Source organism: Aedes aegypti, chromosome 2 (genome assembly GCF_002204515.2).
Source record: "Aedes aegypti strain LVP_AGWG chromosome 2, AaegL5.0 Primary Assembly, whole genome shotgun sequence".
NCBI lineage: Eukaryota > Metazoa > Arthropoda > Insecta > Diptera > Culicidae > Aedes > Aedes aegypti.
Window position 1 is genome coordinate 201,703,097 of NC_035108.1, and position 25,122 is coordinate 201,728,218.

The 25,122-nt window shown below is 35.1% G+C and overlaps 1 protein-coding gene across 6 annotated transcripts in view; it reads right to left on the reverse strand.

Annotated features, from left to right (window-relative positions):
- The window catches only part of LOC5579195 (CUGBP Elav-like family member 4), a 599,629-nt gene that overhangs the window by 290,256 nt on the left and 284,251 nt on the right, over window positions 1-25,122 (reverse strand). For 5 of the 6 annotated variants that reach the window (XM_021843722.1, XM_021843723.1, XM_021843724.1 and 2 more), the window contains exon 4: window positions 18,538-18,663. The exons of the other annotated variant lie outside the window; for it this stretch is intronic. In XM_021843722.1, the coding sequence (XP_021699414.1) occupies window positions 18,538-18,663 (126 nt within the window). The remainder of the gene's footprint in view (window positions 1-18,537; window positions 18,664-25,122) is intronic. 6 annotated transcript variants of the gene reach the window in all.

Here is a 25,122-nt window from a genome sequence, read left to right on the forward strand (position 1 = left end):
TCGGAGTCCTGGACGAATGCGACAGTGAAAGAATTATACAACCCATTAACCCCCTTCTCAAGCCAACTTGTGACATACAAACCCAATTCTTTTTTCATTTATAAAATTGTACAATTTTGAGGCCCATGTATAATGTCAATGTGACCGATAGGTGGTTATGATTAATGTGACTAAATAACTTGGTATTTTTTTTCGAACTTTCTATAACAATCTCACGAATGTGACAAATATGCAGTTCTTTGCAAAATGAAATTTTTACCCGTTTCTTTGAACTGAAAAATAAAAACTACGAAAATAAATATTCACAATTAAATACTGACATCAAGCATTTATGTAAATGGTCCTAGTTATTGAAAATTCCTCAAAACTTGATTTTGGCATAGAGAGAGGAAAAAAATTATTTTAACCCATAGCGAAGAAGTCCAAAACTACAGTAAAACAACTTACTGGCGAAATTAAATGGTGCTCCAATCTACTTTTAAGTTTCTCTATTGAGCAGAATCAGAGGACTCAAATATATTAATAGTAGTTTACGCAACAAGTTGCAGAATTATGATATTTACAGCATGAGTCGTACATTTATCCAACGAGGCTTGCCGATTTGGGTAATTACAACGAGTGCTGTAAAAATCAAGTTCTGCAGCGAGTTGCGTACAACATTTTTTTTTGCAATTTCGTAGAAGACCAGTTTAGCGTATCAGAAATTACATCTAGATGCATGCACCATCATTTTGCAATTTCTGAAAATAGTTGGATAATGATTCATTACGCAACTCAAAACAGTTGCGTAATGAAAAAGCGTTCCGTACTATTCATAACGCAACTGATTTCAGTTAGGTAACGACTATTACTACTCTGCATTATTTAGTGTTGGAAAGTAGGCCGTTTCATGTCAGACTGGCGTGATGAAAAACAGCCGATGAGAAATTGCAAAAAAAAAAAAGAGTTACAGTTGTCAAAATTACTGGGACAGTCGAAAATTGGGCCAACTTCGGAAGACTGTAAATTTGTTAAATATTGACCGATTTAAGTTCTTTAAGAAGTACTGGACAGGTCAACTGATGTCGTTTTGAGATGTTTCCACTGAGATGATATATGACTACCGGATACTGATGATAATTTGGATTTCCGGAAGCATGTCATATGCAATAAAATTCTGACATTTATTTAGCAAAGCAATCTGCGATTAGTGTGCCAAGTATAAGGATCGGTCCATAAACAATCAAGTTATGGCCACTTCCTAAGAATCGTCCCCGGTAGTGGATTCGAATTGGGATCCAATAATGTATGTATCAAATAAAATATGTTGAAAAATATTGTTTTCTCCATAGCTCATCATTAAAAATCCTATTATTATAATTATTATATTATTCCCGATTGAAAAAATAGATAGTATCAAGATGAAAATGTAGGTTATATACTGAATAATTTAATAAAAAAAATTAAAAGAATAATAATAATAATAATCTTATTTGTTCCATAGAAAAGAAAAAATCCCATTTCAGTGTAATGAAAAATTGAGGCAGAAACAGTTTTTTTCAGTTTTTCTTAGCGGTGTAATTTTTCATGAAAAATATCATCCATTCCATTTAAACCAATCCCATATCTTTTTTTCAGATGTTTTAGAAAACTTGCAATTGCTTTGATAAAAAAAATCTTTGTTTTTCCGATGCTTCGATTGAAATATGGGTTTTCAAAGAAAAGGCTTATATGGTCATTTTCCACAAAATTGACCATAACTCAAAAACGAAATAAAAGTACATTTCAAAAATTTCAGCGATTAAAGCTCATGAAATTAGCTTCTCAAATATATATTTTTGAAAGTTTTCCACTAATTGGAACATAGTTTTTCCGGCTTTTCTTTACGAATTTTCTCAACGGTGGAAAATTTTGTGGAAAACTTTTTCCAGTTAATATTATCCAGGAATAAAAAACCTGAGAAACTTTAATTTCATTTTCATAAAAAAATTGTTTCTTTGATGTTTCGTTCTTGCGTTATGATTTTCAATGTAAGTAGTGTCAGGGGAAAACAAAAAAATTCCAACTGAGTTTTCCGGGAAAATAGGCGACCCTAAATTTTTCTCAATTTTTTTTTCTTATCAATATATTGATGAGCCCTGCCTGTGGAAGAAGTTTCATGAAAATCTGAGACCTTTCGGCCCAAACCCGTACGGAAATAAAAAAATATCCCCATTAGACAACGCTATCATCCTAATATGGTAAAACTACTTTTAGATTTTATTAACATTCTGTTAACAACATATACATTTTATTTGCCGTAGCAGTTCAGCTTTTACAGGTGAGTTGATTTCATCTGCTTATAAGAGAAAATGAGTGAATGATAAATAGTTCACAAAGTGAACATATGGGCTGATTAACACCTGATATGTATACCAGATGTTGGGTCGGATTGAAGTCGAGTCGGTGATCAAAATGTTGGTGGGTCGATTTCGAGTCTATGTCGGGTCAAATCCATTCTGTGTCGATTGTGACTAAAAACAACAGAATTCCAACAGTTTAACGTATTGAAAATAAATTACTATTTGTTTCGTTATAATTGTGTAGGTAATGCTTATTTTGATGAAATGCTTGCCGAATACGTTTGACAAATATTCTTCTTCTTCTTCTTCTTCTTCTTCTTCTTCTTCTTGGCATTACGTCCTCACTAGAACAGAGCCTGCTTCTCAGCTTAGTGTTCTTATGAGCACTCGCACAGTTATTAAATGAGAGGTTTCTTTGCCAAAGTCACCATTTCCGCATTAATATATCGTGTGGCAGGTACGATTATACTCTATGCCCAGGGAAGTCAAGGAAATTTCCATTACGTAAAGATCCGGGATCGACCAGGAATCGAACCCAGACACCTTCAGCATGGCTTTGTTTTGTAGCCGCAGACTCTAACCACTCGGCTAAGGAAGACCCCTTACAAGTATATCAGAATAATATCAGACTTGATGTAAACATCAAGAGTTGATATAATTGTGTTGTAATTTTGTTATGCTCTCCTGATCGGGCTTCGCTGTGATGCAAACCGATTTTTCCATCACACTTTGAGACATTAAAACAAAAACAGTGCAGAAATCGATAATTCTTTAACTGTCAATGGAAATGGAGTAATGCAACATGCACTATACACCAAGGATACGGATAATGGGCTTTAGGACATTTGGTTGAAAGACATTTGTCTAAGGGACATTTGGTAGAATGGCTTTAGAATTTATTATTCTTTCAAAATAGCATCATTTTCTGGAAAAATAAATTCTAAATATTGTTGTTGCTCAGTTATTCAAATATTGAGTATTGTGAATTTATTATTCCTTTAACATGTCATCGTTCTTAACATACAACTGCTGATCTTTATCCCTAAAGAAAACTTTCAGTGTTAGTGCTCGCAACACTATCAATTATAAAGTTTCAAGTTGATTGTTTGTAAGAATTTTGAATGCGGGGACCAGACTTGATACTGGTGAGCGTAGAACAACTGAATCACCTTGAATTATTTGCATATAATGCACTTTTATACGTAGAATATATGAGTCAAATTTGATTGCCATGGATATTAGAGACCGCTTCTGTCGAAGTAGGGGGGCTGGGGGCAAGAAGGACACCTTAAGATATATAGGTTCAAATCATGGTTGATTAGCACAATTTTTGAAGATTATTCCAGTGTAGGGGCAACCTCACCTCTTGTTCTAAATGATGTTATCGATAGATTTCAAAAATATAAGAAACACATGATGATTTGAGATTTTTGAAAATGTCTCTACTTATGAGGTTTTTAAACGAGGCACGGGGCAAGAGTGCCACTCGTATGGGGCAAGAAGACCACCAGAGCAAAATGCCACAAATTTTGTATATTATTATTTCCCCACCTAAACGATAAATTCTAGAGTAAGTAAAGATAAAAACTGAGGGATAAAAGTTGACTTATAGTTAAAAAGTAATTTTAATCTTATTTGACTGTAACAATAATAGTAATAAAAATTCAGAAACCATTTTGAATGTCCAAGATGGTTTATTTTGATTTAATTTAGTAGGAAGCATTGATTCAATGCAATATTAAACAAGAAAAATAAAAGTTCATGTGATTTTATATGAGAAAATTGCGGTGTCCCTCTTGCCCAATAAGACATACTGTTTTTATATATGTAAAACTTAATGTCAAAACAACTTTTTCGAAAAAAAATCCTCACAGCTATATTAAACAATTGAAAATCATCAATACTGTGCGGAAAAACAAATATGTTTTGTATTTGTTGGGAGTCAAACCTTATTTTCCAGTCTTACATTCTTATAATGTTTCGCATTTTTTTGCGTTGGTGAGTTAAATATATTTGTAGCGGTCAGGGTGAGGAGTAGACTTACATCCAAATTGATATCTCTCGTCTCATCGACGACACTTAGCGCGAGCGGTCCAATCACCGTTAGTTTCGGAGTAGTTGTATAAAACGTTTTGTAAAGGCAAATTATCGCGATTTGCAACACTAACTCACAGTTTATTGGCGATCACTTAATGGAAATCGGTTTTATAACCACTTAAACGACTTAAAATCTATTTTATTGCACATATTCTACGCAAAGAGGTAATTGATTGAAATCTGCACTGAACTTAGGAATAGACGTCCGATCCCGGCGAAGTATAGAAGGCGCACTGCCGTCCGATGGGTTTCCCGACAGCTCGTAGACCCCGATTTCCACCCATAAAGTGAGATCTCGTTCGGATAATGATCGTTCTTGCTCCAGCTCTCCCGCTCTTGGTTGACCTGCTCCTTGTAATAGCGCCAACGTTGCGCCGTCGTTACATCGTCATACTCGCATACATTGCCGGTCTCATGATAGAGGTGTTGGATGGCTTGACCACTAAGGCAGTAGGGTATCATTCAGGTTGACACGTGGGGTGGTGATACATCTGGGTTCTACTCGGGATGTCGCATCGCTCGATGAGTGCTATATCGGCCGACCATATTTTATTTGCATGCAAACAATATTTTTATAATTTTTTGTACTAAACATTTTTAACTGTAATATTTACACAACCCTCAATTAGTACTCAATTTATTCTTATCGAGCGTTAAACATCAAAAAATTGTTTTGATTGTTTTTGTGGGCTTCGTGGCCGTGCGGTTAATGTCGTCAGGCACTTAAGCGCATCGTGTCATGGGGTGTGGGTTCGATTCCCGCTTCAGCCATTGAAACTTTTCGTCAGGAATGTTTCTCGGCTGTGCCACTGGAGCATGCTTGTCCGTTGTCTAGTGTTAAGTTACAGTCTGTGCAGCTAAATGGCTGAAGACGGTGTCCGCGTCTTTTTTTTTTTGAACTACGTGAATTTAGAGGTGGCACTCTTGCCTCAGGTGTCCTTCTTGCCCCATGTCCCCCTACATCAAAACTTCAACATGTAGAATACGTTTCCTACTCATGGTGAATCAGTTTTTTTGCGACAAGTTACATACCTTGGACAAATTTTGATGACGTTGTCGTAGACTTTGATTGAAAATACGTTGATAACTCATTCGAAAATATCAACCGAAAGAATTAGGTATGGTTATCATGTGAGTCACATGAGGTGAGATGAGTCGACTTAGATGAAAGTTAATTTGATTCCATATGAGATCAGCTCGTTGCAATTTATCTGACTCGCAGAATAAGTTTGAATGACAGTAATGACATCAAGTAACGTCAACAACACTAAGGATCATTAGATTGTGTAGGGGACTCTGGGTGACCAACTGGATTCCCAAAATATCACTCTTCCAATATTGAAGGTTTGAAGTTTGTTCAAGAAATTTCCCCAGTAGGTACAAATATGCAGATTTCTTGCACTCTACAATGTTATTCTTGCATATGCATATTGAGCCGCCAGTTATACTACTTATCACGTATATATGCTGCCCCCTTTTTCAATGACCCAATCACTGTGTATTAACGTTAAAAAGACAATCTGAAAAATCCTTATTCGACTAAATTATCGACAATGGCTTTTTCGACAAAAAGTTATATGCTCCTTAAGGCTTTTACACTACTTTTGACCAAATGTCCTTTCGACTAAACGTCATTCGACTAATTGTGATTCGACCAAATGTCATAGATTCCCGAATCGAAAATGAAACATTAACACTTTGATTTATAAATTTTATATTCTATGCAAAATGACCCGCACTTGCATCCTAGTATTAATTTTAGTTGTATGTCTTTCAATAACATTCTTAGATTTCCAGAAGAAATTAAAATAAGTAGTAAGAGGTTGACTTGATCAGTTTCTTATCATTCACAGGATTAATCTGTTATCTTTATTTGAAACTCTCAATGATTCTGGTTTTCCTCACGTTGTATGTCAGTCATAAAACCAAAACTTGACTCTTATAACCATCATAAAATTTGTGATGTTCCATATTGAGAGCCTCACAAGGATAAATAAGTAGCAATATTCTGGAAGTTTTCTTACATGTTTCCAGTATACATGAAAGGAGATAAGAAGAATGCGGAAAACTATCGTGGCATCACATCACTCTGCGCTTGTTCCAAGGTTTTTGAGATAATTGTCTACGATGTCCTACTCTTCTGTTGAAAAAACTACATTTTACCTGACCAACATGGTTTCTACCCCTACTAAATGATGAGTTTATATAATCAACATTGCGAAACAATAGACTTAACAATGTCACGTAGTTACCTAAGAATATACTTTAACTCTGTAAGATATAGCAGTATATAGATTTAAAAGTTAATATGTAGTCTACTTTGATTGACGATAATAATAATAATAAATAAATTAGGCAAACTTGGCGTATCGTCCGATTTGGTTCACTGGTTCCAGTAATATTTAACGCACTGCACTGTGTTTTATTTTCTCGATTTCATGCGCTTTTTGAATAGCGCCCTAACTGTTCATTTTAGCACTATAGTTTGTTCGGAGAAGTTTCTTGGTATATTAAAGCGCAACTTTTGACGAAAAAAGTTTTGTGATCAATCCACCTAGCAGTGAGATAGAAAAACTATTTTTTCAAAAAATTTAGATAGACATATGGTGTCTTCGACAAAGTTGAAGAATTGGCAATTTGAAACAACTTTGTCCAAGACACAATTTTTATATCTCTTATACTTTTTGAGATACCGTTTAGTCACCAGTCACCGTGCGGCCTCCATTCACCGTGCACATATACAGATTCCCACAGAATATTCATAAAAATTATACAAATTATTGTTTTGTTAGCAAAATAATACAAAACTGTTTAAATGAAGTAGTTCTTGTAACAATGCTTTTCGAAAAAAAATAGTTTATGTAGTCAAAATCGTGTGAATTCTGTTTGATAATGAGATTTCCTAACACTCTTAGTAGAAACGCCAAACTTTCACATTTTTCATTTTAACGTTAGAGTATCAAATTTTCCATAATTTCGAAAAGTTTTCGCTGTGGATACTACAAGCAAGATGTATTTCATCGTATGAGCAATAAGATTTTATGCAAATAATTTTTTTATTGTGTTTCAGTCGAAACCCAAATGCACGGTGAATGGACCCTTCTCAATATGTATGGTTCCTATAACCGTGCATTAGTATAAAAGGCATGAAATTGTTGGGTAATATTAGATATATTGTTATGTCGTGATTTAACTATTTCCTATTCAGTTTTTGAGCGAATATGGAATGGTTTGGACAATGCAGTCAAACCCACTATAACGATTTAAATGAAAAATTAATGATTTAGCCATATTTTAAACTTTTCATTGCTTTTATAGTAAATAACGATTTGAATACTTTTTAAAAATGAAGGCGAACACTACTAGCGACATAGTTATTCCACCAACAACGTTTCTTCAAAATACAAAATTAAATCATGACGAAAACTATACGCACGGTGAATGGTGCACTAGTGTGCACGGTAAATGGTGACATAGAACGGTATGAGGCGACCTTAACATGATATTTGTAAACATAATTTTTGCGTATTTTTCGTTATGCATTAGTAGTTTTAGATTTTTTCCTGAATTATGGTATAAATGTACGCTTCGTAGTGGTATTCTAAAACGCTTTAAACTATTTGGAAAAGTTATACAATTTTTTGAAGTCCAGATTTTTCTTAAATGCACGGTGAATGGTAGCTTGACGGTATATGCCGTTGTATGTGAATGACCCCTAAAAATCATATTTTTCATCATAATTTTTTTCCAAGATTTTCAACATTTTTTGTGTTTTCTGAAAAGTTGTTTGTCATAGAAAAACTCGTGTTTTTGCTGAATATATCATCACCCTATCTTTTGAAAAAACAAAGTTATTCATGAATTACTCTTTTTTCAAGGGGTAGTTTAGGCCCCTATAACTGGCTTCGGCGCAAAATGGCGCAGACAACTCTTACAAATCATGAAAGTACCATATCTCCCCTTTCGGCAGTTGATAAAAACTTTTGTCTATAAGCGTCTTTGCATAGGCTTTTACTATCAAGCAAATAAGCATTATTAAAACGAATTCGACTGATAATTCTTTTACTTCAAGAGATAGAGAGGTGCGATGTTCAGCAAAAACACGCGTTTTAAGATGTTTAACAACTTTGTAGAAGACATGAAAAATGTTAAAAATTTAAGTAAAAAGTTATAATCTAAAATGATTTTAAATGATTTAAATGAACGGTTTGGGCGCTATTCAAAAAGCGCATGAAAACAAGAAAATAAAACACAGTGCACCGGAAGCTTTGTGTAAAACTTTTTCTTCTTCTTCTTTCTGGCGTTACGTCCCCGCTGGGACAGAGCCTGCTTCTCAGCTTAATGTTCTAATGAGCACTTCCACAGTTATGAACTGAGAGCTTACTATGCCAATGACCATTTTTGCATGTGTATATCGTGTGGCAGGTACGAAGATACTTTATGCCCAGGGAAGTCGAGAAAATTTCCAACCCGAAAAGATCCTCGACCGGTGGGATTCGAACCCACGACCCTCAGCTTGGTCTTGCTGAATAGCTGCGCGTTTACCACTACGGCTATCTGGGTGTAAAGCTAGGCTCAGCAAATTCGGGCTACTTTACAAACACCTCAGGAGTTCCCCAAGGCAGCAACCTAGTGCCGCTGTTGTTCTCCATCTTTCTCAACGACATTGGATTCGCTCTTCCTACTGGATGCAGAATTCTGTTTGCTTTTTTGCGTTTTTTGCGAATGGTGCGATAGGAATTTCGACACCATAAGTGTTTAGAAATGCAACGTAATCAGTTTTCACCGCAAGTAAAAGCCAATTATCTTCAACTATACCATTGATGATCTGCCACTACATCGTGTAGATACTATTCGTGACCTAGGTATCACGCTAGATTCAGCTCTATCTTTTAAGCCCCATTATCTGGACACTATCGCCAAAGCTAATAGATAGCTTGGAGGGGTTGGATAATGCGACTGGAGACTGTACAAACAAAATTTGTGCGCTATGCCCTTCGGCATCTGCCGTGGAGAGACCACACAATTCTGCCACCATATGAACATCGGTGTCAGCTGTTGGGTATTGACACTCTTGAGAGCAGAAGGTCTACAGCTCAATCAGTGTTTGTAGCTAAAGTTTTGGTAGGCGAAATTAATTCACCTGAAATTCTTGCCAATCTGTCAGTATATGCACCAGAACGGCCACTCCGTACAACAGCGGACGGACAGTGAATTACGGTTTACATGACCCTATTCGATACATGGCAGTACGCTTCAACGAGCACTATCATCTCCTCGATTTCGGCTTGACAACTTCTACATTTCGACAACGGATTGAACGAGTGTTACGCGAGGAAGAACGGGAAGATATTTGATATTTGTTTGACGTATTTTTAAAGTGTTAGAATTAAGTTATTCGTTGTCTATGTCTTTAATATGCGTTTCAAACAGTTGATTTTTTTTAAACTTTAATTGTTCATTAAGTTACATAGTCAGATGAATTAACAAATATTCAAATACAAATGTTTTAAATTCATCAACTTCTAATCATCCAACACATTAAATGACTTTTTTTAAGTCTCCAATTTGAATCAATAGTTGTAGAGCTTTCACTAGATATAAATATTATGTAATAGGGCCGAACGTAGCTTAACATCCACCAGCCACAATCCCACAATTCCATCCATCGAGTTGAAACAAATCCAGAAAACTGGATATCTCACATTTCCAAACGCCAAAGGGAATTTTTAATTAGTTTCATTTTCGAACATGGTCACAACCATGGATGGCAGCCGTTGACCAACCAAAGCCTCGAAGCGACTTCACTCCATGCTACCACTCAAATCTAAATAATGACTCGTCAGTACAAAAAAAAATCCCGAACGGATGATGTCAACGTTCGGTGCGGTAGGATCCCGGAACAGGGCTTTGGGGAAGGGAGCCTCTGGGAAAACCGTGGTCTGCCCAAAGCGCGTGTAAAATGCAACCGAGAGCCATTTGGCAGTGCTGATGCTGAGTAGCGCTCAGTCAGGGAAAAGAACATTCCCCAAAAAGTAGGAGAAAATCCTCTTACAAGCCCGAATAGGTGAATAAAAGCATCCCGAAAATACCTTCCCGCAGGATCCTGGCTTGGGTTTGGGTGGATGCAAAAAAAAAAAAAAAGAAAAAAAAATACATGCCACCAACACAGTAAAAAAATAACCTAATATCGACTGACGCTCTTATCTATTTTACAATAATACTCCTCTCAAAGCGTAATCGGATTTGATTGACGAAAGTTTCTAGAATCCCATTCCAAGTAACAACTTGTAGTAAGAGCGTGGTGAGATGACCGAGAGCTGTCGGACGAAGCTCTCATTCGTTAGACCTTGGTTCAAATCCCACATAAGTTTTCCTATACTTTTTAAAAATATCTCAACCCGGTTCTATCGATTACTAGACCGATTTTTTACTGTCACAGGCGGATATTTTTACATTTAAAAGATGTGATAGTAAACCACATTTGAGATGGGACTGATATGCAACTAAAATAACGTAATATTACAATTATTTTTTCACTGCGAAGTCCTCGCCACGGAGAACAACGGGAACCGACACACCGGGCGAGAATGAACTGCCAAAGGTTTGGGGCGGAAAATGGTCGGTCCAAGTGACTGCTTGACGGATGGACAAATGGTATGAAGTAATTGAAAATGGTCTGCTGGCTTTTTCCAGCCGAGAAAAAGAAGAAAAATTGTACCAGATGAATGGAATATCTTTTTTTTCTCTTCCTTCATCCGTCAGTCAGTCGTCGTTGGTTCCCACTAGTGTCGAGAAAGGTTTCGTTCGAGCGTTTGGTCGCTCTGGTAAAGTGATAGTGAATAGTTTGGAGAAATGACTAGCATTTTTCCGCTGTTAAGGGCTCGTAACGTCTGTGGTTGGAGGGTATGTGTGAGTGCAGTACCGGGTGGATTTGGAGAAAACCCATTTGCCGGTCAGTACCAAGCCACCAGCCGTTGGCCCGAGGGCAGGGGAAATCCGTTTAAGAAGTTTCCTTGTTGATAATTAATCTGCCAAGAGGATTCGTTATGCACAGAGCAGGAAATGCCTTTGTGGCAGCTTCGGTTACTGTCGGAATTTGTTACACGTTGCTGCTTTATAAAGAGAACAAGAGACTACGTTTTTAAGGAGATTTGCGATGGGAAAGTGATTCTCAACGTTTTCAGGAGTGAATTTGAATTATGCAATGGGAAATCAGTAAATACATTTGATTCCAAAGAACTATGAAACTGAATTCAAATTGTTTTGTAAAACTCATTGTAAAGATCAATCACCTGAAAACATGTACACTAATAATAAACCTTATATACTGCATTGTGAAGAAAATAATGGGGCAAGAGTTCTATCTTAGAATTATAATCAGCGTTCAAAATTGTAGTTTTCATTATATTTCTGAGTCACCTTAGGTCGATGATGCGATCCATGGGTAAGGAGGAAAAATATATCTCTTACTTAAAAAGTTTTACATTCTCTTGGTGAAAATATATTGGTAGACAGGACATGGTAAACACAATTCATAATGTCGAACTTTTCAAAGGTTGCTTCTAGTTAAAACGGAACAATTAAAAGGTATGTTCACATTAAAGTTTAATTACACAGGAATATGGGTCTATGTCCACACTTCTAGTTACAAACCATTAATAGTTTGTTTGAACATTACATAAACGCTCGCTCTACTGGAACATGCAACGGAATCCAAAGTTTGATGTAATCTAACCAAAAAGGGCAGTTTTTCGAAAGACTGAGCTAAATAATGAAACTTTGGTAGCTTATTTTTTCGTGATATCAGGTAGCACTATACATTTTTTTTTTTTTTTTATAGAGACTTTACCCAGAAGGGGCATTCGTCTCTTAAAACACTATATAATTTTGAGCAAAAAGTCACCAAATATGCGTAAAATACTATATATGAACTATAACTAATTATAATTCATCAGTGATGTAATCCACCGAGTATGCACAATAGAACTTCAACTTTTGGACGAGATACAGTACTGGACAGAATAAAGTACGCAATGGCCATTTTTCCATACAAAATGGTCAAGTTTGGAGGTTTATATCTCGGTTTCTAGATGTCCGATTGACCTGGAATTTTTACCGTAGCTTGAAAGTAATCACAAATTTTCTAGGCCAGAAATTCATAGCTTTTCATTAACAAACTTTTAAGTTATCGCAAATCTCAAATTTTGATAAAAATGACAAAATTTTGAAATAGAAATAATTTTTAAATGAAAATATATAGAGCAATATGTTCTTCTGCAAAAAATTGCAATTTGATAAGACACACAAGTTTGCTGAACATCATTTTTCGGTAAAACTGATTGTTTTCAAAATGTTTTCAAAACAAAATTATGCAATTTTTCGCAAGAGATTTTAAATAATTTTAAAGATTGTGTTTTAAATACAGTGATATTTTAATTGAGTAAAATTTATGTTATATCTAGGCTGTGGTGAAAATTTCAGATCAATCGGACCACTAGAAGCTGAGATTCAGATCTCCAAACTTGACCATTTTATATGTAAAAACGGCCAATGCGTACTTTATTCTGTTCAGTACTGTATAGTTTGATTGAAATTTCATGATTAAATATCGATTCAATCACTCAATTTCCAGCATTTCATCACCTATGGCAGCATTATTTTCATGACAGTTAAATTGAGTCCGCTGTTTTCCTCAAAATAGTAAACTGTGCACTGTTTGCAGACCAGACCATATTATGTGTCTGGTAAAACTTCGAAGGAAATCGCTTCGAAAAAAAAAAGTTGGGACACCATGCGCCACAGGCGGGGAATACTTCAAACAAACGACGCTGCTTTGTTCCGCGCCGAAATTTAAGCTTTGCTCCGTAGCAGAATGACAAAGTGAAGCTTAACAGAAGAAAATTAAAATTGATTTTACACCGGAAATTAGCTCAGGATCGCTATCCTCTTTCGGGATTAAGTCAAAGAAAGAAACCAGCAGTTGGTAACGATGAAAAAAGTGTTCTGCCTCTCAGAGAACATCGTTTGCTAGCACTAGTAGCAGCATTTTGTTCACTTTGACAGCTTCAATTAAAAACTAATTTTACAAGCTTCGATGAAATTTTAATTATGATCCGTCCGGAGCAGTTTATTGCCGCCTACCACCCATAGGACTCCATTCACCTACAAAACGACAAACTTTGCCTCGGTTTGGTGGTGACAAAATCACGTTCCTCTCGTTATTTCTTGCTTGACTCGAGGGGAAAACGCTTTTTCGGGCTGCAAGATGACACCAAGTCGAAGCATCTTTTGCTACCGGATTTTAATTCAGTTTCAAGCACAGATCAACTGACAAAAAAGCGGTCTCGGATCTGTTTCCACTGAACATAAAGTGCCGGACCTAATGCTTGAGAGGGAAAAAAAAATCCGGCCTTCGAAACAGAAGGTTTCGAATAAAGCTGTCGGTTTTTATCGGTTCAAATTACACCACGCCGCATCGAAACGGCCGTCGATTGGAATGAATTGGTTTTATTGTTGTGATGGTCTGAACTTTTTTTCTGTTGTTCTTAACTACCCGGAATTGGAAAATTGGCTCGAAGAAGCCACAGTTCTACACAATGGTCGAAACGATAAGATTAGGCTGATAGGAGTGATGGAGGATTGGCAAAAAAAATCGAAGCTCTAAGTTTTACCGATTGTGGGGAAAATTCTCCGATACCTTCCGATTAACCTTTTCCAGCCATTGATTCTTTTGAAGTTTGCTTTCAAGATAATTGTGTATGAAAGAAAATTAGTACACGGTCTATTTGTTGGATAATACAAAAATAAGTTAACCTCGACATTTGTGCTGAATATTAGCAACAACACCACGATCAGTAACGATCGAAAAACCTTTGAAGATCGCTAATAATCAACCATGCGTCTCCATGGATTTGTTATGTTGCACACAAGAATAATTTGGGAATTTTCTGCTTTCCATTGAATTCTTATGCCCTAGAGTTGATTGTAAAACGGTTTTTGCTCAACAAGGATTAACTTCAAACTACTGTCTTGCACCCATCCACCTATCAGTGAGTAATTGTGTCGAATAAATGCTTTCATGTCCAAATTGCTCTCTTCAGCTAATTTCTTCATTATGGTTTGAAGAATGAACTTTCACTATGGGATGATAAGGACTATTTTGGAACATTTTTCATATGTCCTCCATACACACTTAAACGGTTTCGCCGAGAACCCAACAGCTGATATCTCGGTAATAATTTGACGACTCTCGGTAAAGCTTTTACCGAGATCTCGGTAAATGTTTACCGAATCTCGGTAACGTTTGCCGAGATCTCGGTAAAAAATTCGGATTGCCGAAATCTCGGTTAAATAAGTACCGAGATTCAGCGTTAAAAATTACCGAATTCTCAGCTGTTGGGTTCTCGGCGAAAAATTTTACTGAGGTCGGTGAAATAATTTAAGTGTGTAGTAATTTCCATATTAACCTACATCGACTTTGGGCCACCTTTTAAATCACCAACTATAAAACTGGAAATTTTACTAAGGATCGTTAGGAAGGTTTGAGAGATGGCGGTTAAAATTATTGATTTTAACATGTATTGTTATAATTTAATTATATGCCTTTATTCATAAAGTCATGTAAAATTTATAATACGGACTTATCTTAAAAAATAGGTAGTTAAATTTCAAGGTAAGACCGGATATTTTGACTTCTAAGGTTTCATGAATGTGAATCACATCGTCTCCAACTAGCACACACTCAACTCAGCGTGGAATCTTAATATGTTCAAAAGCTTTTTATCAAGGTTGGTACCATCAAAAAAATTTTTGCCACTATTTGGCATGACCAGTTGTCAAGCATATGGCGGTTCCAACAATGTTCATGCTAGCTGTAATGTGTAAATTGTAATAAATAAAAAAATGACGTTTGATGTCGGAGAGTTGAGATACTTGTAAAAAGCCGATGTCAGTGACAGTATTTTGACAGCAAAGAAGGATGATCTATCCTTATTGGAAATAGTTTAAAATCAATGACATTAAAGGGTTAAATATTGTGAACCCCAAACGAAGTATGAGCAAATATTCAGATATATATTTTTTTTAGGCACTAAGGCGCTCTGTGCTCGTGGCCACTACTGTGCCGCAATCAGGTGATCTGTAGCTTCTTTACCGATACAGATGCCCTAGGTTATATTTTTATTAGATCTATCGGAATATTTTATAGCGAGGTTAATTCATAATTAGGTGGAAATGTTAGATGTTCAATACCCACTTATGTCATGTTACATCTGCACTTATTAAGCCAATTTTTAAATACAATCTTTTAGATCATTAGGAAATTACAAAAACTGGACTATACAGCAATATACAGCCCATAAATGCACTTCAGTCTCATGTTTGCTGGATTCCCTGTTCACATGGGACTATTATGCGTTTATAGGCAAAAAGTGCTAACTTTATTTTTTTCGAAAAGATGTGATTCATCATATGGTATTTCATTAAATTGATGACAATTAGGTAGCAATCAATATATTGGATAGGGATTAAAATATGATTAGATTTTTTTTTAATTATGGACACATGTTAATAATTTTGCAAATACTGGACACTGTCCCAGGATAATGAAGCAGAGTAGAAGGATAAAACACTATCGACTTCATTTATTTTTAAACCTATCAAATTCGGATTATTTTTTATTCATTCATATTTAAATTGAAGATATTCACATAATTTATGATTATGCTCTAAAATCCGTTGGTGAATAAGTGTGTAACACGTTATTCCAGAGCAAATGACTGATTTGTACTCGATCAGTGGAATACAACAAAATTGAAGCAAAAATATATCAAGATTTGTTACAAATTTATTACAAATTTGTCCAAAAATTTGAAATTTAGCGTGACATAATTTGAGAACCATCCCTAAACGAATGTAAAAAAAAGCTGTTCGAACCAGACCAGTGGATTACAACATAGTTGTAACAGATTTTGTTACTCAGTTAACGCGTTTTTTCTAACAAACTATGTTATAATTTTAGCTGATTAGTAGTTAAAATAACAAAAATTATAACACTAATACATCAAACAAAAATAACTTATTTGGTTGTTTTCCATAACTGAATTATAATATCATTTCTTTTATGCAATTGTTCTCAAATTTTTATAACAACCTGTGTTATAATTGAGTTTTAAATTGAAGTAAATTTGAAACATCCTTTGTTATTAAAACTGTTTTTTTTTAATTATGATATAATCTCCTCCATTAAATCAAAATGCTTGTAACAATAATGAAACAAAATTTGTTGTTTGTTAATCTCGAAATAATTTTGCTGCAATTTTGTTGTAATCTAGTGGTCGAGAATAGATAAACTAATTTGATATCTTGTCCAACATTTCAAAAATGTTATTGAAGACCATAAGCGTGTTCTAAAAATAATTTTTCGATTTTTACTTGTCATTACAAATCAATTTTTTGCCGCTGTTCGCTAGTAAATATATGCTTGAACTAGAACAAAGGCTATTTCTCAACGCAAACTGATGGATCCTTCGTACGCCAGCAAGCCAGTACACTATGAACAGTTTCCGTAATGACTGACGACAAAAAAAAATATTTGTGCCATCCTATGTCATATTTATGAGTTTTGTAATACAAATTTGATGTTATTTTTTTCAAAAACCAAGTTTTCAAGGCAAACTATTTAACAGGGCCTATAGTGAAATAATGAGTTATGTTACTGATAATGCATATAGGCCATTTATGCGATTAATGTAGCGAAAACCATTATACATGTAAGAATTTACACAATTTTGATGGAGTGAGTCATTTTGCGATATTCAACTATTTAGCTGTTATGAAAGATAAATTGAATAACATACAGAGAAAAGTCAAAAAGCCTTGGATCAAAATAGGGTAACAATGTGCAGCTAACTTTTCTTTACGATCCTTCAGTTTAACTCTTAAAATTCACTATAATTTTAACCTAAACGACATAGGACAAAATAGCACGTAATGTTTCTTTAACGAAACGATTTTTTTTTTTCAGTGTAGTCCCTAAAATTATCCAACCCCAACCACAAGTTTCTATTCAATTTTATTTTTCCTAGGCAGTTTTTTGAGTAAGCTTTCTCAGACTGCATAAAGATCTGCATGAAATACAATGACTATGTAGTATACTTCAATCAACGTAAAACACGTGTACTGATTTTTTTCCCTAAAGCTCTAACTTTCATACAACCATATCAATTAAACTTCAGAAGATCTTGCTCTGATATTCCAGGAATAGCTAATACACAACCAGAACAAGTCTATGTTTTCTATGATTGGCTACATGTTCGCCCATTGCGCAGTTAGCTTACAAAAAAAGGCCATTTATTTTAAGTTAAATTGAAATTTGGTGGCCACGCTGTATTTGACCGCCTTCTTGAACTTTGTTTTGGAACACATGTTTCATCGCTATTTTTTAATTATGTGTGCTGCATCAGAAAGCTGAGTAAGAATAGCTACAAAAACCAGTTGAACAATGATATTTGCTCAACGGAATGCATGATTTTCTAAAATATGTTCTCCGAATTTGTCATATATGAGAAGTGCAATTAATGCAAATGTTTTTGGTAGCAACAATTTTCAAGTACTAAATCGCTTAAGAATAAGACTATAATTTAATTTCTAAAAAATCTTGTGGCCATATTGGATTATCAAAATAAGGGTTTCACCTCGTTAACATTCATCATATAAAACTTTATGGATTCATCGGCATTTCGATGCAAACTTAAGGCGCAGTATTAATTTCCCACCTAAAATCTCAAACATATTGTTTATAGAATTTTTTGGTTTCTTTTGTAAAAACAGCATTGAGGTTTGCCTTGAAATTCCAGCTAAAGAAATACAAGCTTGATCTGTTCTAACAACACACGACAAACAGTTCATCCCAAAGTACACAAAATTCAATCGTTCAAACAATTAACCACAATCCACTACATTTAACGTGTACAACTAAATAAAAAAGTAGCGGTCAACTTGCAATTCACTGGTCCCCTGGCTGTGAAGATTTTACGATTTCTTTAAAATCACCGAATCAGTGGCTAAAAAAAAAATCTGCAAATACAATCGAATGGATAAAATCTTCGTCACTCACCTTTGCTGGCACCGTCTGGTCCTCTCAGTATCGTGCACTCTTCTATGGTTCCGAATGCGTTAAACAACTGTCTTACATCCTCCTCGGTTTGCTGCTTGCTAAGCATGCCAACGAAAAGCTTTCGATCTAGGTTTTAGCGATGGTTGTTGGTGGGTGGCAATGTTGAGGTTCAGATGTGGCACACGTGTGTGATTTTCAAGAACAAACAAGAGGAACAAGAGGTGGGATGTTGCGGAGAGGGTGTGGAGGTTGGATGGGATGGACGGTGAGCACAAAAGGAATCACGTAAAAAGAAAAGAGAAAAGAAGGAGAAAAGTAAATTAATTAATTTTGCTGCTGAGAAATATGGTGTATTGTATTTTAAGAAGAAAGTAAACTAGTAACACTAGGAAGTGTTGCAAACATTCAGAAAACAGCTTTTTACAATACGTTTTTTCCGCAGGAATGGTTGGATTCACGAAAATACAAAGAGGATTAATAAAACTGAAAACACAACACTGGATCGGTTAAGAGATTATAAGATTGTTAATAAGGTCATAACAAAAAACAAACTCGGGATGTAATATAAGGTACATGTACACCATCAATGCTGTAAAATTACACGTATAATATATAAAGAAAATAAAACAAGAAAGTGTATAAAACTGTTAAGCAAATTACGAACATATCTAAGAATCTCAGTCACGTTCAAATCTAGAGAGTAGCTATCGATTTGTTTGGTTCGCAACCCGGTCACAAGGTCTAATCCACAACGATCAAAATAACAACATCCATATTCAAAGTAACAAGTAAAAACGGTCTACAACAGCAACACATACAACTTATTTTTCTTTTAGCTGGAAGTAAGCTCATCCTGTACGCGGGTAACTTTTTTTTTGCTCAATCTTTAATAAGGCTGCTGTGGGGTAATAATTTACTTGCAATGTGCGAAAAGTGTGAGACGAAAAGGAAATATAAGCGCATCTATCTCGCCTAGAGTCCGGGAGCAGTGAAATTATCTCATCAATTTTTTGTTTGCCATCAGGCTGCCGTCGTTGGTCCCTTCCTGTCCCCAGAAACCCACCCACCTTCCATCATGGAAACCCGAAGTCATAACGACGACGAAACAAAGATTTATGGTCGTCCGTCCGCTCGGCTGCCGTCAGTCCATCGTCCATGGAGCATGGATGATATTTATTAAAACCGGATGAGCAACAGAAGAAAGTCCTAATCAAAACCGAAACTTTGCTACCGTAAACAAAATAACATCATAAATCAAAATTTCTCTCGTAATTCTATTAAGACGTTGGAAAAGAAGACGGTAACGTCGCATGGGTTGACTAGTTGGCTTTATTGGGATTGCTCCATGTTTGATCTAATGGCATGGGCTGTCTAGGAATGTTTGACCTGTTCATAGGATTCAAACTAAATATTTCAAAATTATTGAAGTTTTCGAATATCTTAGCCATTTTTAACTAAGTCTGCAAAGTTGACTTGACTTTGGCTCGATGAATAAGTCAAACTTTGTGCTCCTTCTGTCACATGTATGATACCAGATTATACATTATTTATAGTTTCTGATTTTTCCAATTTTTTGTTAAAATGTCAAAAAATTCAAAAATTTTAATTATTTTGAAAAATTTAACCTTACCGTAATTAATTAAAACTTCGACAGGAATTCTGGTAAGAAATCGCTGAATAAAAAAAATCGCTGAATCGCTGAATAAAAAAAATAAAATTAAGAAAACTTATATATACCGATATTGAAGAATCTCTTTGTAGCGTACAGGACATCAACATCTGAAAGCAACAAACTGTAGATCGAAGAAGAGCGGCATCTGCCCAATGAAAATGGTTAAGCTTTACCCACACGAAGCATGTATCGTAACAGCGGTTGTTTGGACTTGTCCAGATTCATTTATCTTCAGAGCACGTCACCGAGAGGAACTGAGTCAATTTTGCTTGATTGTTGTTTGGTAGACGATGCAGCAATACACTTGGTCTTGCATCTTCTAGATTTCCTCTATGTGTTTCATGCATGGATCTGGACCAGATAATATTTTTTTTAATAAAAACGAAATTCAATCAGATTAAATTATTCGGTTCAATTCCATTCACATTTATGATGGAGAACAACAGTCGACCAAATTTAAAGCTTTTATTTCCACCCTCCATGCCTTTATATCCCGCCAAAATGCTAATCACTAATTAAGCTCATAATTATGCTCATTTGTAACACCACTCATCGCAACCTTCTGGATCGCTACACCTATCTGGCAAAGTGCTTTAAAAATATGTATTCTGCAAACCTTCGCGTCCATTACCGACCACCAAACGATCATCCCCACTCCCTTCCTGGCTTTATTTTGCGCTCCATCTCGCCCCCTAATGTGCTCATGATGTGCTTGCTTTATTCATAATTCACCCAACCTTATCCGTGTGGCGGACCATCCTCCGGATAAGCCCCCAACATACATTTGCAGCCGAGGAGAGAAAAAAATGTATCACCACCACAAAAAATCATAACCATTACGACCCAGCATCGACTTTCCACCCACACCACACAGGTACCGACAAGGATGGAACTTACTCGACAGAATGGACGTTCTTCTCGTACCGTTAATTTGGGTGAAGTTATGATGTTTGACAGTTTTCCAAATCTAGTTTACGTAATGACTTTAATTTCATCAACTAGATGCTGGAGAACAAGTACATTGTTTGAATTTCCAGGCTCACGTACAAACAATTTCATCGAAAATTATTTTCATGTTGAAAATGATCTTCGAAATAATAAATTCGATTTTTCTTATTTCAGGGTGAAACAAAGGATCAACACTTGTTGGAATGTTAATCATTTGTAACAAGACCAATTCAATTTGAAAAATTTAAGGGACCTTGATCCAAATATGCTTGTTACATTCGTATTATGAAAATATTCAATCATTAAGTTTAAAGAGTATCACATTAGTCGCCTGGAAGTATGCAATTTTTTTATGATATATAAAAATATGTCATAGAACATCGTGAATTTTTATTAAATGGGGATTCACAAATCTATTCCAGGCAGCTGCTAAAATTTTCAGGCCATGTGTGAATCCATGTTAAGTTTATAACCATTTTCAATACCATATTGAATATAGTTTAAAAAAGTCAGCAAATTTCAAAGGTATAAACCTTTTTTTAACGCAACATCTTTAACACTTTAGTCATCGCGCTGTTGTATTTTGTACAACACTGTTAAAAAAACCTCGCTTTGCATTCACAACAGCAGCGTGGTGGTTCTGACGGTGGCAAACCACGTGACGACTGGAGGGTTAAATCGGTAAAAGTTGAGACAAACTTAAGCATAAGTTACATTGATTTTGATACTCCTTTTGTAAAAATTAAATCGTTTGACACATTAACATTATACATGACATTGATTGATTTCACCCTATTGATCAATTTTACCCGACTTTACGGTAGTCAATGATTATCTTCGCTCTCCAGTCGACCTCAGTCACAGTAAACCTTACGCCGGCAATTCACTGTTTATTTTCGCAAACGATTTTTCCACCTTCTAGAGCCGGAGTGAAGTGACCGAATCACGAAAAAGCAGCACGCTCTTATTAAATTTATATGTAAATTAAAATATTTCGCACAAGTTCAATCTTTCCGGTGAGTTGGACACACGCCAGGGATTGAAAACGGAGGCAGATGCGGACTTTGCGGGGAAAAGGGACAATCTTCCTAATGGCATCCTCTCGCGGAGGGAAAGGGACATTCTTATGATGGCGATGGTGAATTGGTGAGGAAAATTTTGGGAAGTGGAGAAAGTGCAGTAAGAGGGCAAGAATTCCCTTCCTCCATTCAATTTTTATTAGCATTCCTATCGGTTCTGCCGTTTTGTGGCCCTTCTTTATGCTTCTATTTATACGAAATAGAGTGGAGTTCAGTGAAGTGCGTTTCTTGAGATCCTCGGACAAGCGAATATTTCAGAAAAATGGATTGGAAAAATTAAGGTTTAGTATGGACAGAGAATTCAAGAGCATTATTGAATTTTTAATGCACATATCTTGTATGCAAGATATGCATTGCAAATTGAGAGAATCTCCCAATCATCACTTTCTGTAACAATCATTTGCAACATATCATGAGAGCCTGTTTATCGTATACTGCCACTGCTCTAATTGGATTGGATGAAGAGCAGTGCATGATAAAACCCCTCTGAACAAGCATCAAACCTGGGGACTACACTATAAAACACCTATCCCACAGAGTAAAGTGAGGTTAAAGTTCGAGTGGGACAAGTGTTTCTTTTTTAGATTTCTAGCTCGATTCAAAGCAAAACTTATAAATGCCATGGTGGTTCGAATGCTTTTGGCATGTTAAATGTAATATTTGGTCAAACTTTCATTGCATGGAACCAAATAAAAATTTACAAATTGTTTCAAATCCAAAATTTCGCATTTTTACATAGTTTTGCGAAAAACTGATATTTTAGGATATAATACAATTAATTCTGAAAATTTTATGTGTATTTATCTATAAACATAATTTTATTTTAAAGGTTTATAGTATGTCTGTCACAAATATATCGATATTTTGTGAGCTTTTGCCCCAAACTAGATTCTAACTCTTGCTCCACAAAAATGGGGCAAAAAATCATTTAAGACAACCAATTTCAAAACTGTTCAAACTAAAAAAAATATGGAAATTTTGATGACACCACTAAGGTCGAACTTTTGCCCCACCTTACCCTATGGTGAACAAGAGAGAGAATAATATTTTATCATCGCTCTCCCTATGGGGCTCTCGTTCGCTGCTGATGAATTCCATCTCAAATTGGTCACTAACAGAACTCGACCATCTTTCATTTTCGGTTAATTTCGCACTTGTTTTCGTTATGGTAAAATAAGTGTTTTCCATAGAAAAATCGATCAAAATTTTGCATGCCATTAGTTTGAAAAACTCCAAAAATGTTGATTTTAGAGAAAAATGTTTTTATAGAAGTTGTGGTGAACCGTTTGGACTAGAAAAAAAAAGATACACACTGAAAAAAAATCAAATTTGTCCAATGAAAATAAGAACAAATTCTGAAGTACCTGCCTATATAGTTTGCCATAAAAAAAAAATTCAATATATCTTACATTTGTAAATGCTACAAATTAAATACGGACCTACAATAAAAACTTTCACTCTTTTAATAACTTTACTTTCTCTAATAAAAATTATTGGGATTTATTTTTGTTGTATGCACTTCAAATTTAGGCGATAACAAATCATGAAAGCAAGAATAATTTAAAAAATATGTTAAATTCCGGAAAAAGTTTGCGAGGGTTTTCGATGACTCATTGCTTCAAAACTATCATTTGAAAGATTAATAACTGTCCTCGAACATTATACGAATTTGTAGTTATTTCAAAAATTAATGGTCGCGTTTATGATTGAAACATTGAGTTGTTATGAAATAATCATGAAAAAGCCATGAAATGGTCATGAATAAGTCATAAAATAGCTATGAAATATTCATGGAATGGAGATGAAATGGCAATGGAAAAGTCATGAAATAGCCATGGGAACTGTCATAGAATAGGCATGAAATTACCATGTAATGATCATGAAACAACCATGCAATGATAATTGGAATGGTTTTGAATTAGCATTTGGATTGCAAAAGTATGAAAATCGAATGGCAATCAAAAGGATTTTAGATAGCTATGTAATAGAATCAAAAATCAATGACAGTCAAATGACTATTGCTCTCTGTAACAATCATGATCCACTGCACATCATGAAAACCTGTTTATAACAGTGCATGTTAAAACCCATCTAAACAAGCTCCAAATCTGGGGGACACCACTATGGGACGTTTCCATATAGACTAGGGACCAACATCATTTTTGTCATTTCATGTCATATTTATGAGCTTTGATGATTTGGTTTCAAAAACAAGATTTCCAGACAAACTTTTGAATAGGGCCTATAGCAAGTTTTGTTTCTTATGTTGCATATTGGCTACTTATGAGATTAACTTCGACAAAATCACTATAAATATTAGAACATACATGATGATATAAATAATTTTGCGATGTTGAATTATCCCCTGAATATTGTTAAATTAAAAAAAAACCCAAAAAGCAAATATATGCAAAAATATGGGATGTCTAAAGTTTCAATAAAACATTATTGTACATTTTTTACATGTGTGCCTCACATTTACCTGAACTAAAGTACGAATGTTTATTTAATTTTATTTCTCTTAGATAGCTTTATCAGTGAGCTTTCGAACAGTGTATAAAAATCTGTATAAAATATTATGGTTATGCAGTATTATTGAACGTATACTTTGTGTTCACACTGAATTATTTATATTAAAAACAAAACTTTAACCTTGACCTCTTGTAAGAATGAAACTACAAAACATCTTACTCTGGTATTTCAGGAATATTTTAATAGAAGTGTTTACTATGGAACGATGAACATGAAAAACTTATCAGAATAAGTCATTTATTAATAAGTCCACCTGATCGCCCTAGTGGACACTTTTGATATCAGTTATTCCTGGATGGTTTAACATAACATTAAAATAACATACATACTCCATATAGTGAATTAACGCGAAAA